We start from the raw sequence: 15,455 nt of genomic DNA, 5'->3' as shown, positions 1-15,455 counted from the left end.
GCAGAACCTCCAGACCCTAATCTGTTCATTGAGCCCATCACTGAAGAGAGAGCCTCACGGACTCTCTATCGAATTGAGTTGCTTCGGCGCTTACGGGAACAAGTTTTATGCCACCCCCTTTTAGAAGATCGGCTGGCATTGTGTCAACCTCCAGGTCTTGAATTGCCCAAATGGTGGGAACCTGTCCGTCATGATGGGGAGCTCCTACGAGGAGCAGCCCGTCATGGGGTGAGCCAAACAGACTGCAACATCATGCAGGACCCAGATTTCTCTTTTCTGGCTGCCCGTATGAATTATATGCAGAACCATCAGACAGGAGCATCGGCTGCATCCCTGTCTCGATGCTCCACTCCACTGCTGCACCAGCAGTGTACCTCACGTACTGCTTCACCATCACCCCTGCGCCCAGATGCTCCTGCTGAAAAGTCACCTGAGGAGAATGCTGTTCAGGTCCCCAATCTGGAGAGTCTGACTTTAAAGCTAGAGGATGAGGTGGTGGCTAGGAGCCGACTCACCCCACAAGACTATGAAATGCGTGTAGCCTCTTCAGATACAGCCCCTCTGTCTCGGAGTGTTCCACCAGTCAAACTGGAGGATGAGGATGATTCAGACTCTGAGCTGGACTTGAGCAAGTTGTCAGCATCATCCTCTTCTTCTTCATCATCATCCAGCTCCAGCTCCAGCACTGATGACAGTGAAGATGAGAAGGAAGAGAAGTTAAGTGAGTGCATGTAACAGGTTGTGGGCCCTTCCCTATTCCTGCTCTGCTCCATCCCTTCTGTTTTAAGTGCAGCCTCTTCAGAGAGAGATTTCAGTTTATAGTTGATAAAATATCAGAGTACCTCTATTATTCATTGGGCCTACTTCACAATAAATACCATTCCAATTTAACATTGTTCTGTTATCTTTGCTCACACATGCTGTGCGATCTCTAGCTGCTGACCGGTCCCGACCAAAGCTCTATGATGAAGAGAGCCTTCTGTCCCTTACTATGTCCCAAGATGGATTCCCAAATGAAGATGGAGAACAAATGACCCCTGAGTTGCTGCTGCTGCAGGAAAGACAAAGAGCCTCTGAATGGCCCAAGGTATCAGTCTCATTTACATGGGCAGAATCTAGAAACAGATCCAGTGCTATCTAAGGAGAGTAAGAGATAGTGTTGATGCTTTTGTTTCTCCTTTGTTTAGAACTCCCTATGTTTTTAAGAAGCTCTATAGTTTATTTATGGATGTAACAATATTAACTCCTTTCAGTCTTTTCATTGTACCTGGTATAGTAATAATAGCACGATTATGTAGCTGAGGATTGCATAGCATTCAGACTCTAAACATTTTATATTCTTTTTTGCCACTCAGGATCGTGTTCTGATAAACCGCATTGACCTCATCTGCCAGGCTGTACTCTCAGGGAAATGGCCTGCTAACCGGCGGAGCCAGGAAATGACAACAGGAGGAATTTTGGGGCCAGGCAACCATTTATTAGACAGTCCCTCTTTGACCCCAGGAGAATATGGGGACTCTCCGGTACCCACACCACGAAGTAGCAGTGCAGCTTCCATGGTAGAGGAAGAAGCATCTGCAGTCACCACAGCAGCAGCCCAGTTTACGAAACTTCGGCGAGGCATGGATGAGAAAGAGTTTACAGTTCAGATCAAAGATGTAAGCTCAGCATTTAGGCACCAAGAAGTAGGGGAGGCGGTGGGACTTGTTAACTAGTTTCATTAATAGCATATTAGCACTTGGAAGGCTGAAGCAGGTGGGTCACTGTGAGTGCAAGGCTAGCACTTTAGTAAGTGCCATCCTATATAGTGAAACTCTCTCTCAAAAAAAAAAAAAAAAAAAAAAGAGGAAGAGGAGGAGGAGAAAAAGGCTTTAATCCTGCCACTTGGGAGGGAGAGGCAGGGGCATCTCTCTGAGTTCGAGGCCCCCTGGTCTACAAAGAGATTTCCAGGACAGCCAGAGCTACATAGAGAAACTCTCTGTCTTGGGGGGGAAAAAAAGAAAAAAAAACAATCATAAAACTTTATACACATTTTGTTAGCTAATTTTGAAAATCAAAGTACACAACAATCCATCTAGGAAAAAAGGAGTAAAGGAAGGATGAACTGAAAATTAAATGAAATAAATCATAGGTTGTTCAATTAGAATCATAATTTTGGAGTAAAACACTGACCATTTTACAAGGGTCGCCTAAGACCATCAAAAAACAAAAATACTTACATTATAATTCATAACATTAGCAAGACTACATTTATGAGGTATCAACACAAATAATTTTATGGTTGAAGGTCACCATAAAAGGAACTGTATAGGAAGGATGAGAACCACTGACATACAAATATACACACATGAGAGAGGAGAGAGAGAACCTACACCATAAAGTCTCACCAACATGACTACCAAACAAGGAGGGCAGCAAATAGATATGCTAACACAGGAGAGGGAAGGCTCATAAGGCCTCAACCTTAGACTAAAGAACTATAGTCAACTAAAGGTTGCTGAGGTATGGAAGAAATTTTACTACTTCTGAGGGAGGTACACACTGACCAGTTATCCATTAATAAATGATCAGCCCTGAAAAACATCCAAACAGCATATATTCTTATAACAACAATTAATGAAAAATGAGGCCATGAATTTGAAAGAGAAAGGAAAAGTATATGGGAGAGTTTGAAGGGAGGAAAGGGGAGGGGGAAATGATGGTAGTGTGTTTATAATCTCAAAAATAAAATGTAAGTTTACAAAGAGAACAAAAAAAAAAAAAAAAACCTGTATGGAGGCTATTAGTTAAAGGCATGAAATCTTTCTAAGGAAAAGGTTTCATTCTATATCTGATTTCTGTTCTTCAGTCAAACAGCCAAAGTTCTCCAAGTCTAATCTTTACTTAAAACAATGTTTCATGTGATGTCTTGGATGGTGCTTGTCTTCATAGGAAGAAGGATTGAAGTTAACATTCCAGAAGCATAGATTGATGGCTAATGGTGTAATGGGAGATGGACATCCACTGTTTCATAAGAAGAAGGGGAACAGGAAAAAGCTAGTAGAGGTAAGTGGTAGGGAACCAGTTACCTCCTGATTAAATTACCTTGTGACTAGATAAGGTCTTTTTATTATCAATAATTGAAGTCATTTGGGATTGAGGGTCCAAAAGATGAAGTTTCCTCATGACTACCATTGGCCCTGCTTCCCTCCCTCCCCATTCCAAAGACGTGTATGTGCTCATGGGGGTGGATTCTGGGTTTGCAGCTGGAGGTGGAGTGCATGGAAGAGCCTAATCACCTTGATCTGGACCTGGAGACCCGGATCCCTGTCATCAATAAGGTGGATGGCACTTTGCTGGTGGGTGATGAGGCCCCTCGACGGGCGGAGCTGGAGATGTGGTTACAGGGTCATCCAGAGTTTGCTGTTGATCCCCGATTTCTAGCGGTGAGTGGCAGTTCCATCTAGCCAGATTTAAAGTCTCTTGGTATTTAAAATGTATGAGATCAAGAAAGCATGCCATATTTTATGCCACTGTTTATGCATCTGCAAAATAAGAATAGTAACACTCAGTCTTCCTATAAATATTCAGAGATTTAAAACACTAAAATATCCAGGTACTTCTTAAACTAAGTGCTTAGAAAGTCTTACTGTCAAACTATTCCAGAGATCACCAAGTTTGGAATAATAGAACCATTTAATAGCAGTTTTCCACTCTTGACTAATCTGGACTTATAGAAGATAGGTTTATTGTCAATATCTCAATAATTAGTCCAGACATATCTATTTCTCTAGGGTAACCAATTCCTTTCTATTGCAGTATATGGAGGAACGTAGAAAACAGAAGTGGCAGAGATGTAAAAAAAATAATAAGGCAGAATTGAACTGTTTGGGAATGGAACCAGTACAAACAGCCAACTCTAGAAATGGGAAAAAGGTGAGAAAATAGCACTTTTTTAATACTGTCTCCATATTCTTAGAGATTCAACTGTGATCGGCCTTTAATCCTTTTGCCCTGTATGCTTTGAGTTTCACCTCACCAGAATACTGTTATTGATGTTTTCGAAGCATCAGGGCTTATCCTTCTCTTCTACATAACTAAGGAATGTTTTTAAAAAATGGATGTTTTGGAGTAAACACTAAAGATTGAACCCAGTACCTTAAGCTTACTAGGTAAAATACTTTATCTTTGAGTTGCATCATCAACTAACAAGAAACCACATTTTAATTAATTTTATTAATTTTTACTTTTAAGTATATGAGTATTTGTCTTTATGAATGTCTGTGTGCCATGTGCATGCCTGATGCTCTTAAAGGTCAGAAGAGGGTGTCAGATTATATGGAACTGGAGCAGATGGTTGTGAATGCTGAGAATGCAACCTGAGTGTCTGGAAAAGCAGCCAGTGCTCTTAACCACTGAACCGTCATCTCACCAGCCCCAAAAAACCTATTTTTCAAGTTAATACCAATTTTAGTCAATGACTATTTCATACCAAGCTTATAGACCATTTGGTAGATCGTGTATCATTTCTGTTTTCTACCAAAATATAACTCTGAAAATTCCTCTTTATCATTCTTACCTTAATCTAATCTATTTGTGTGTGTGTGTGTGTGTGTGCGTGTTATATAGTATATATACTATATATGATGGATACAGTTTATGATAGAGTTATATACTATCATGTTACATATACTATGTAGAAGTTTATAATATAGTAATTTTAAAATGTAAAGAAATTAACTTTGATCATGTGCATTTAGTTTAACATGTCAGCACACCAGGCTGGTAAAGTGCTTGCTGATAACCTAAGCCTGACAGTCTGTTGAATCCCCAGAGCACAGATAACGATGGAAAGAGAGAAGCAACTCCACAGTTGTTTGTCCTCTGACCTCCATATGTATTTCTGGTAAAATCTCATGCCCATATACATCATAAATGTATACAATAATTAATAAGATATTTATAAGATTGTAGGACACCACAGAAAATCATTTTATGATTAGTATAAAATTACTTTTTTAAACTTTTTACTTTTTTATTTTATGTTCATTAGTTAAATTTGCCTGCATGTATATCTGTGTGAAGGTGTCAGAAGTCCTGGAACTGGAGTTACATACAGCTGTGAGCTGCCATGAGGGTACTGGGAACTCAGCCCAGGTTCTCTGGAAAAGTAGCCAGTGCTCTTAATTGCTAAGCCACCCCATTCCCATTTTAAAAAAAAAAGAAAGAAAGAAAAGGGAAAAAAAGATATTACTGTATTGTCCAGGCTAGCTCCAAACTTGTAGGCTGCAGTGATCTTCCACTCTGTTTCCTCACTAGCTGGGACTGTAGACATATGCCTCGTTGAACAGATACAATTTTTAGTTCTACAGTTAGCTATTAGCGTAAAATTGGCAGGGATTCTAGGGCTACATTATTACTGAGGCCTGCAGGCATCTAGGCACTATTGTAATCATATTTTGAAAACTCATGCCATAAATGCTAAATGTTTGCTTTTCCAAGTCAAAAAGGTATGTTCCTTGTCGGGTGTTAGGTTTAGATTTTAAGTCTTGGTCTATCCAGAAATATATATACCAATCATCTGTGCTTAGTGTTTAGTTCATCCTGTATGGTGCTTGGGCCACAAAGCAAAGGTGTCAACCTTTGCTTCCAGTCTTATTAAATGTAATAAAAGTAGAGGGAAGATGTTTAAAATTCAGCAAGTATATGATTTATTTTGTTGTAGAGGTTTGTGTGTGTTTTTTGTTTCTCCTTTTGTTTTTGAGACAGAATCTCACTCAGTAGCTGAATCTGGCTTACAAATAACTATATTGATGAGGCAGTGGTGGCATACATCTTTAATTACAGCACTCGGGGGCTTTGGCAGGTACATATCAGTGACTTTGATGTCAGCCTGGTCTACATAGTGAGTTCCAGGACAGCCAGGGCTAAAGAGAAAACCTATCTTGAAAAAAAAGAAAGAAAGAAAAAAGAAAGCAAGGGGGAAAAAAAGCAAGAAGTACATTCCAGGTTACCCTTGAACTCGTGGCAGTTGTTATACCTTGCCCTCCAAAGGCCTGGAGCGTATGCCACCACACTCAAAAGGTAATGTTTTTAATCAGTGTGGAAACTTTTTATTAAATTTGGTGAGAAGTTTTCCATAATCTTCTTGGATATTCTAAACCGACCCTGCTCCTAAGTAGTAACAGAGGATAAATGTAAGTGTCTCTGTGGTTGTGCTGCATGTCACATAAGATCATGCCGACAAACTGTTCTCGGTCTACACTCAGGTACAGATTCATTCACTGTCTTACTCAGACCCCTTACTAGCAAAGAAAAAGGTTGCAAAAAAGTATGATGTCATATGAAGCAAGGGGGAAAAACCTTACGGTTCACATGACTACCAATATCAAATTATTGATTTCAGCCTCAGTAACACCTCCATTAACAGCAGTCAAGCCAAATCTGACTATTGGGCAAGCATTTCCAAGCTAGGACACGTGGTTTCTGGGTCAAGTCCTACCTTTCCCCTTTTACTCCCTCCCCCAACCTCCATCTTTTTACTGTCTTTTGTTCCTACCTCACAGGGTCACTATGCTGAAACTGCGTTCAACCGGGTTTTGCCAGGGCCTATTGCACCAGAGAACAGCAAGAAACGGGTCCGTAGGACAAGACCAGACCTTTCTAAGATGATGGCCCTGATGCAGGGCGGAAGCACTGGGTCCCTATCTCTGCATAACACCTTTCAACACAGCAGCAGTAACCTACAGTCTGTGTCCTCTCTGGGTCACAGCAGTGCCACTTCTGCATCTCTGCCTTTTATGCCGTTTGTGATGGGTGGTGCAGCAGCATCCCCTCATGTAGACTCCAGCACCATGCTTCATCATCACCACCACCATCCCCACCCCCACCATCACCACCATCACCATCCAGGCTTAAGAACCACTGGCTACCCTTCTTCACCAGCTACTACCACCTCTGGTACTGCCTTGCGGTTACCAACACTGCAGCATGAGGACGATGATGAAGAGGAAGATGAAGATGATGATGATTTATCTCAGGGCTATGATAGCTCAGAAAGGGACTTCTCACTCATTGATGACCCTATGATGCCAGCCAACTCAGACTCCAGTGATGATGCTGATGACTGAAGCCCCAATATAGACCCATGTTGGGTGGCTGCTGGAATCCCTTACTCTGGCCCTTGGACTTGGAAATGTGGGAGGGGCAGGGAACAATATGGGGAAACCCAAGACTTCAGGAGGTGAAAAGGAAAAGAGAGAGAAAAAAACAAAAAAACAAAAAACTTGTACCCGATTGCTCCCAATTTTGAGAGGATTGGGTGGGCAGGGGAACTCCTAAAAAAATAATAAATGACCACTTCCTCGTTTCTGGGGAAGCAAAGGAGCTTAGAGCAGCTGGTGTGCTCACCCTTCCCTAGACACCTCCATTAACCACAGACTATGTAGCGCTGGCCCTAGCCTCTGGCAGAGCCTGTTCCTGGCCAAACTGTGGATACAGCTGGAGGGTCAGGAACTGTTACCTTCCTTCCCCCTTGGCATTAATAAATTTAAGTTAATCCTTTTCCATTCTTCCTATGTTCTGTTTCCTCAAACACAATATAAGTACTAATTTTTGCTGGGTAATTTAAACATCATTCTCCTACAGTTCAATACTTTTACCACGAATAGAAAAGTCATTTGTACTCCTCTTTATAAACGAGGATGAATTTCAAGAACCATATATATTTTTCTCAATTAACCAAGATAACCATCCTTGGGGAAAGCCAGGGAATGATGTTGCTTTTTATGAAATACCGCAAAGTACGCACTGATTAAAAAAAAAAAAGGGGTGCCTTCATAACTTAGGTCTCCAGGAGTCTGGAAAAAACTACAAAGTTTAGGAGCCACTCCGAGCCATTTGTTTCCTTGCACCCTACCAGCCCATCTCTTAAAGGAAACCCGAACATTTATCTTCCTTCCTACTCCGCTTCTGCCCACCACGCAGCTTATTTGCGAAGGTGGGCTCGGTTCCTCTGGGTTGCAGTGTTTGGTTGAGAGTGCCTTCCCCTTGGCGTTCACAGGCCTGCCTTGGGGGAGAGGACTTACGCCTTTGCGCTTGGTTGCACGCGGGTCCCGCTCTTTCTGCTCCCCTCCCACCTCAGCCCGCCGCTTAGAGCGCCGGGAGGTCGGAAAGTGGGCGGGTCACGTGACGGTGGCTTCTTGCGGCGGAGAGAGGTTCCAGACCCCGCGAACCGGCTCTGCACTGCGTTCTGTTGACTTCTTCACTTTTACGTCCTTCTCTGTTGCCCTTCCCGTGATACTCTACCGGAGCAAGTTATGTTTTGGGGGTTTTTGCTTTTTAAATCTTCAACGCTATAGGGACCCGGAAGCGGAAGGGGATACCAGGCGGTCGGTACTTCCGGGTCACAGAGAGTGCGGGATTCCGGGCCGAGCGCGGGTTGCGGAGCTGGGACCTCGCGTGATTCTCGGAGCCCGACGGGAAGCGGTGTCCTGGGCTATGGCTGTGACTCTGGACAAAGACGCGTACTACCGGCGAGTTAAGAGATTGTACAGTAACTGGCGGGTAAGGAGCCCGGCGCCCCCGGGAGCCCCACATCCCATAATAGCCTGCTTCCCGGCGCCCTTTTCCCCCCCAGCCAGAAATCTCCGGCTCCGCCGAGCTCCCACCTGCCCCGGCAGCGTCCCGCTCGCCGCGCCGCGCCTGCGAGGTCCGCACGCGCCTAGCCCGCCCCGCAGCCACACCGGCCCGCCCAGATCCCGCCAGAATTACCGTTTGCGGGAGAGAGGGGCGCGAAAGATGTGCCTCGAGCTCTTGGCGCTCTCCGCTTGCGGGCCTCTGCTAGAGTTGAGAAATGCTGCTCCCGCGCTCCGCTGCTTCACATTAGGCCCTGCGTGGGTAATAGACCCAGCACTGGAAACCTGCGGGCTCTCGTAAGAATTAAATTGATACGACGCCTCAAACCTGGTTTCCCATGTCGGCAGCATACGGGGGCACGTGTTGAAAACGCTGTGGAAGTTCCAGGGCTTCTCCAAAGATTGGGCATTTTCCTTGTTTTATAATCGCTCATAATTTAAAACTTACTTTTTTCCTAGTTAACTTGTTAACTTCACAGATGTTTGGTTGATTTCATACAGTGATACTGTCTGATCATAGGTTTGGGCTCTGAACCTTGTGAGTGAGGGAAAATATAACTGATAAAGAAGAAACCCGAAAATGCTCTGAAAAAAATACCAACTCTGGTTTCAGCTTTGTAAGCTATCTTACTGATTGTTCCTCTCCATTCTTGGCTCCTGCCTATAATCCCATGATTTCTGAGGCTGAGGCAGGAAAATGACTAGTTTCAAGTAAGCCTGTGCTTCATAGTGAGACTGTATCAATCAGCTTGTCTCTAAGTAAATAAAACTGAGTCTTTTCTGAAGTTGGTTTACCTGCCTCATCAGAAAAAAGCCTGTGTATCCTTTAAGCAAGATGCATTGCATGCTGAAAATAATATAGGTTTTCTGCCACATTTCACTAAGAGCCATACTAGATAAACGCTAATTTTTGACCATTTTTTTAGATGGCTTAATGGTCTCTATCACAAAATTATATCTGATCCAAAATATTTTTTTGGTCCTCCCACCTCCGTCCTTTACCATTAAGCTATATCCCTATCTAGGGAATATTTACTAATAGTAATTGTATTATGATATATGCATTGGTGGTAATCAAAAGCCCTCGTTTCCACAATCAACTCTGAAATAAACTTTTTAAAAGGTTTTTTTTTTTTTAATGCTTATGGGTATTTTGCATTCGTGTATGTTTGTTTATACCCTGCATGTGTTGCCCGAGAAGGCCAGAAGAGGGCGTCGGCTACCTTAGAACTGAAGTTACAGGTTATTAGTGCTGTTTGGGTCCTTGTGAACCCTGGTCTTCTGGAAGACAACCAGTGATCTTAACTACTGAACATTTTTCTAGCCCCTTAAAAAATACACTATTGGCGTTTTCGCGAGTTCCAGAGTTAATCACAGTATTTTAAGGCTGTTACAATAACATAGTTTTTAATTATAATTTTTATAACTTATGTCTTAAATCAAGCACAGCATTGCATGCTTTTGAGTAGAAATGCCTGACACCTTAAACCTTCATCGGAATGTCATCCTTGGTATTGGGATATTGGGAGTTTGAAGCAGATCAAGCATAAAAGTCTTTAAATGGTGACGTTTTTGCATATTGTTTACATACATGTTGTGCTATAAGTCGTCAGAATACCTACTACAATGTCAATGCTGTGTAAGTGTGGATATGAATGCCAATGCTCATATATAGAGGTCAGAAGGCATCTTGGTGGAATCATTTGTCTTTAAGTTGAGTACCTATATTTGGGCTTGGGAGATGGAACTCAGTTTACATAGCAAGCACCTGTATCTACTGAGCCATCTCACCAGTCTGTTTTCCATCATTCTTAAGACATTGAGTCTAGTCCAGTCCTACCTTTTCTATTTTCAACATCAGAGCTGCTAAGAGTAAAATAGGTTTTCAGTGCCTGTCTTGTTTCTGCTTTGGGAAATCCTAGGTGATAGTGATAGATTATGAAAGAGGGTTATAGGGTTGTCCTGTGGGTTTTCTATTTATGGGGTACATATTCGGAGATTTTTAGCCTATTCATCATTGTGATTGTTTTTAATCATTAAATTGATTTATTCTGCTACTGGGGTTGAACAGAAATCCTAGATATTTGGCTGTTTTGAGGAGTAAGGGGTACTGGGTTCAGGCATCTCTACTAATAATTTGAGAATTATTTTATTAGACCTTCTTATGAACAGACCTTGACAAATTCCTTCATCTGCTTTTTGTCTTGAAGAATTACATGAAGTGCCAGAATTGCAGCTGTTTTCAAAAGAAATACTAATCCAATGCATTTGTTCATGTGGTTATTTGCCAGCTGTTATGCTTGAGGTAATGGGTAGCTGTGACTCTCCCCCAAAAAAAGTCCGTTGCAGTGAGAGTGGGTAAGCTGTAATATCAGGTCTTTTGCACTGCTTCCTGACTTTTGCTGAGATTATTATGGCTATCTTTTCTTTTTCTGGATTTTCTAAGAGTAGGCAGTTATTTTCGTAGTTTCAGTTTGTTTTTTGTTTTTTTTTTAATTTAGAGAGTTCCCGCATTACTTTAAGCAAAGCGGTGAGTTACTTTGATTTATCTCCATTTTTCTCTGTTTTCTGTTAGAGTCTCTGGTCTTAATTCTCAGAGGTCCACCTCCCGGAGTGCTGGGAGTAAAGCACCACTCCTGGCACCACAATAGGTTTCTTATTGGTCTTTTAGTCTAAATTCCCAAAATCTGTTTTATTTATTTACTTTCTTAAACTCCTTTTTCATACTGTTTCCTCAGCTAGTTGCTCTTTGGGCCTGTTGAATCATGGGATGTTCTGATGCTGGATTGCCTCTTTAGCTCCTGATTTTTTTGTTCTCATTTTTATATGTATAGGTGTTTTGTGTGCATATATGTCTGTTCATATGCCAACTTTATGCAGGCAGTGCTGTGTCTATGGTGACCAAAGAGAGGCATCAGATGCTCTGGAACTGGAGTTTCAGACTGTTGTGAACTACCATCTGGGTGCTAAGAACCAAACCTGGGTCCTCTGCAAGAGCAGTAAGTGCTCTTGGAGGAGAGGGGGAATAAAGGCTTATGATTTTATTGCAAAGTCTTATTGATAAGTAAGTTAAAAATAAGTAAAAGCTTGTTATTTTATCATTACAACATAGGATTAGAACTGTATCACTTTGCCCTTTTTCTCTTCTTTTCTCCTCCCAGTTCAGAATTCGTGCATCTCTTACTAGTGGCAATCCCTTAGGCCTGCAGTTGGCCTCTGCACACTTAAGTCTCAGCAGTCTTTGTAGTTTTAGCTTTTTTTGTGGAGAATAGGCTTAGTCTGTACACCATAGACACTACATTTTCTGTTACAACACTGCTTTCTCTGGGCATACAAAGAATCCTTGCCCTTGTACTGTGTCACTTTGTGGGGCTAGTGCTTGCTACATTTCTTGCAGAAAGTCTCGGTGGGTCTTAGAAACAGTTCACCATGCTTTTGGCACAGAAAGTGTGACAACCACTAAGCTGTCCTCTAGCCCCCTGACCTCTGCTTTTTGCTTTGAGAGCAGTTTATCCAAAACTTTTAAAGGTAGGGGAGGTAGGAAGTAAGTTTCATAAGTCATATCTTCATGTGTTGTTTTCATATCTCAAATGTGTTATTTTGTGATAGGTAGATTTCTACCACCCTAATAAAATCTGAAGTACAATAAGGAAAGGTTCACTGTTGGGTTCATGTTCTCAGAGGTTCCAGTTGCTTGCACTTGGTCCTATTTCTTTTGGCATTATGACAAGTGTACACCAAAGCCAAAACACATGACCAAAGAGGCCTCTCATCTCAGCACCCACAAAATGAGGAGGGATCAAGGTTAAAATATTCTCTTCAAGGGTACACCTTAGCTCACTTGCTTCCACTAGACCAACCTTCCAAAGAGTCATGGAAGAGGGGAGATGGGGGAGATCAAGGCTTTGGCACAGGGACTTTTGTGAGATTTTATTTTTATTTTATGTATAAGTGCATGTATATTCTGTACCACTTACATGCCTTATGCCCGCAAAGGTCAGAAGAAAGGGTCAGATCTTCTGAAAGTGGTGTACAGATGGTTACGAACCATCAGATGACTGCTGCAATTGGACTGAGTTCTCTGGAAGAGCAGCCATTGCTCTTAATATGCTGAGCCATCTCTTCAGCCCACTTTGGATTAATGAATTCAGTGGGCCAATAAAATGCCTCAGTAAGAACATTCACTGACTGAGACTGACAGCCTGAATTCAACCCCCAGATCGTACCATGAACTCTGAAAAGTTGGCCTCTGATCTCCACATATGTACCCTCTATGCACAGTATAATTATTGGACCAGTGAAACTGCTCAGTGAGGCACTTGGTATGCAAGAGTGGCCACCTGAACTCAGTTCCCACAAGCTGCACAAAAGTGGAGAACTCCACAGATTGTTTTCTGACCTTCTCACTTGTACACCATGTCATGCCACACATATACACACAAACAATAAATACAGAAATTAAAATCTACAATAGAGCCAGGCAGTGGTGGCGCACGCCTTTAGTCCCAGCACTTGGGAGGCAGAGGCAGGCGGATTTCTGAGTTCGAGGCCAGCCTGGTCTACAGAGTGAGTTCCAAGACAGCCAGGGCTATACAGAGAAACCCTGTCTCGAAAAACCTTAAAAAAAAAAAACAAAAAAAAAACCTTCAATGGAGATCTTGCTCTAGGGTACTGCTATGGCTTACTCAAAGCCAGCCTGGATTGTCCACACTTTAGCATTGTGCCAGGATTGAGCTGGTTTTCCCCCAAATGCTTACTGAGAGCCCTCCAGCTAAAGAAAATGATCCAAAATGTTCAAATTGATGGCTTCAAAAAACTCATTGTTGAGGAAGTTGTGCAGAATGTTTTGGTGGCGACTGAAGTGTGGGTATGGTTTTATATTGAAGAGATCATAGCCAGGCAAATATGACATTGCTGTGAATAATGTTTGAAGTCCAGACTTTGACTTCTGATAATATTTGACATATTACTTGAATAGTCTTAGGCGGTGAGCACATCTATACAGAGAAAAAGAAAAAATTGATGGATAAAATTCCTAGGATGAGCAGGACATAGTGGCTCATGCTTTTAATCCCAGCACTTAGAGACAGATGCAGGCAGATCTCTGTGTTGTTCGAATAGGTCTCCTTTTCCTTTGCATTGATTTGTGGGCCTTTTTCACATCAAATCCACCAGTGTGATGCTGGAGCTTGAGTTTCATTTGCATTTCCTACTTCATTGCCTGGTATTCCCGTCCACTAATTTTACACATTTGGGTTAAAACTGGTATTTTATCCTTTAATTTTACTTTTTATCTCTTGTCTTCTACTTCCAGGAACTGTTTGTTAACTTATTTTTTCATCTTTCTTTCAGTGAGTTGCTTTTTACTTCTGTTGTTTATTTCTACCAGCTCCTGCCCTTGTTCATAGCCCATGTGTTTACTACACACTCCTATATTCATAACAGTTGGTGCTGGACTGTAACGCGGTGCTGTTCACAGAGGGGAGCTCAGCTGAAAGTCCTATCACTGAATGGCATTGTAGCTTCTGTTGTGATGCATCATACTGCTTACATAGTTTTATATATCTGTCTGTAGTGATATAAATAAATAAATCCGGGTAGTAGTGATGCACGCCAAATTAAGAGCTTGGGAAGTAGAGGCAGTTGGATCTCTGAGTTTGAGGCCAGCCAAGTCTTCAGAGCCAGTTCTGGGATAGCTAAGACTACATAGAGAAATCCTGTCAGTCAGTAAATAAATCCATATGTGCAGCTAGTTCTGTAAAGTATGGTATATGCAGTTCTGTTTAGTAAAAGACATTTGATAATAGGTGATTATGTTACTAGTTGTATATTTGTTGCACTATGTTTTTAGTGTTGTTTTGGTGTCCCTTTTTTCTTTTTTTTTGAGACAGGGACTCCTGGAACTCACAGCTGTCCTCTTGCCTCTGTCTCCCAAAGTGTTGGTATTAAATAAGCATGTGCCACCCACCCAGCTGTTGTACTTTCAAATGTTCACTGGTGCTTAGAGAGATGACTCAGCACTGGCTGCTCTTCCATAGGACCCAGGTTGGATTTCCAACACCTGCATGACAATTCTCAACCAACTGTAAGTCAAGTTCCAAGGGATCCAGTGCCCTCTTCTGGCCTTTATGGGCACCAGGTACAAGCATTGTGCAAAGACGTACCCATACTTTTTTTTTTTTTTTTAAATCTCCCTGTAGCCAGGTGTGATGGCTCAACCTGTGATCTCATTTCTTGGGACATTGGAGTGGGAGGGTTAGGAGTTCAAAGTCATCCTTGATTACATAGGAAGTTTGGGGACACCTTTGGCTGCATGAAATCCTGTCTGGAAGGAAACTCCCTGTAAAACAATGTGTTTGTGTACCTTATTTTATTCGTGTGGGTATTTTGCTTGCGTGTATGTCTGTGTGTCATGTTCATACCTGGTATCTGAGGCGCATTGGCTCCCCTAAACCTGGAGTTACAGACAGTTGTGAGTTGTGGATTCTGGAATTGAACCTTGTCCTCTGGGAAAGTTACTCTTAATAACTGAGCAGTCTCTTCAGCACCACCACACTTCTTTATTATAGCAAGAGACTATGTTCAGTGTTGTACCATCTATATATCACCTAGCTTTGGAAGAACATACTGTGTTGATAAAAATAATGACGTCACCTAGTGCTCATCAGTTTTATCCCTGGTTTATTTCTTTTATGTTGCTTTTAATTAAAGATTTCTGGCTTTCTGTCTTGTTTGCTTCCTATAAGCATGTTTGGCATCTCGGGTTTTAGAGATCTAAGAAACCAAATGAAAGCCAAGCATGTTTGTGTGTCCCTGTAATCCGACACTTGGGAAGCTGAG

General features: G+C 42.0%; 2 protein-coding genes across 3 annotated transcripts in view; both read left to right on the top strand.

Moving 5' to 3' along the window:
* Positions 1-7,547, top strand: part of Chd8 (chromodomain helicase DNA binding protein 8) — a 62,765-nt gene extending 55,218 nt beyond the window's left edge. For both annotated transcript variants that reach the window (XM_028788426.1, XM_028788427.1), the window contains exons 32-38: positions 5-721; positions 936-1,087; positions 1,356-1,658; positions 2,932-3,045; positions 3,246-3,425; positions 3,799-3,915; positions 6,546-7,547. In XM_028788426.1, the coding sequence (XP_028644259.1) occupies positions 5-721; positions 936-1,087; positions 1,356-1,658; positions 2,932-3,045; positions 3,246-3,425; positions 3,799-3,915; positions 6,546-7,109 (2,147 nt within the window). In that variant the 3' untranslated portion in view covers positions 7,110-7,547. The remainder of the gene's footprint in view (positions 1-4; positions 722-935; positions 1,088-1,355; positions 1,659-2,931; positions 3,046-3,245; positions 3,426-3,798; positions 3,916-6,545) is intronic.
* An 820-nt stretch (positions 7,548-8,367) lies between these two features.
* Supt16h (SPT16 homolog, facilitates chromatin remodeling subunit) overlaps positions 8,368-15,455 on the top strand; it is a 36,748-nt gene continuing 29,660 nt past the window's right edge. The window contains exon 1 of the mRNA XM_028788477.1: positions 8,368-8,544. Coding sequence (XP_028644310.1) covers positions 8,479-8,544 — 66 coding nt within the window. The 5' untranslated portion in view covers positions 8,368-8,478. The remainder of the gene's footprint in view (positions 8,545-15,455) is intronic.

This window comes from Grammomys surdaster, unplaced genomic scaffold (assembly GCF_004785775.1).
Source record: "Grammomys surdaster isolate TR1022 unplaced genomic scaffold, NIH_TR_1.0 125750, whole genome shotgun sequence".
In the NCBI taxonomy this organism is placed as follows: Eukaryota; Metazoa; Chordata; class Mammalia; order Rodentia; family Muridae; genus Grammomys; species Grammomys surdaster.
Note: the sequence above shows the minus strand (reverse complement) of the source record. Positions and strands in the feature narration are given on the sequence as shown.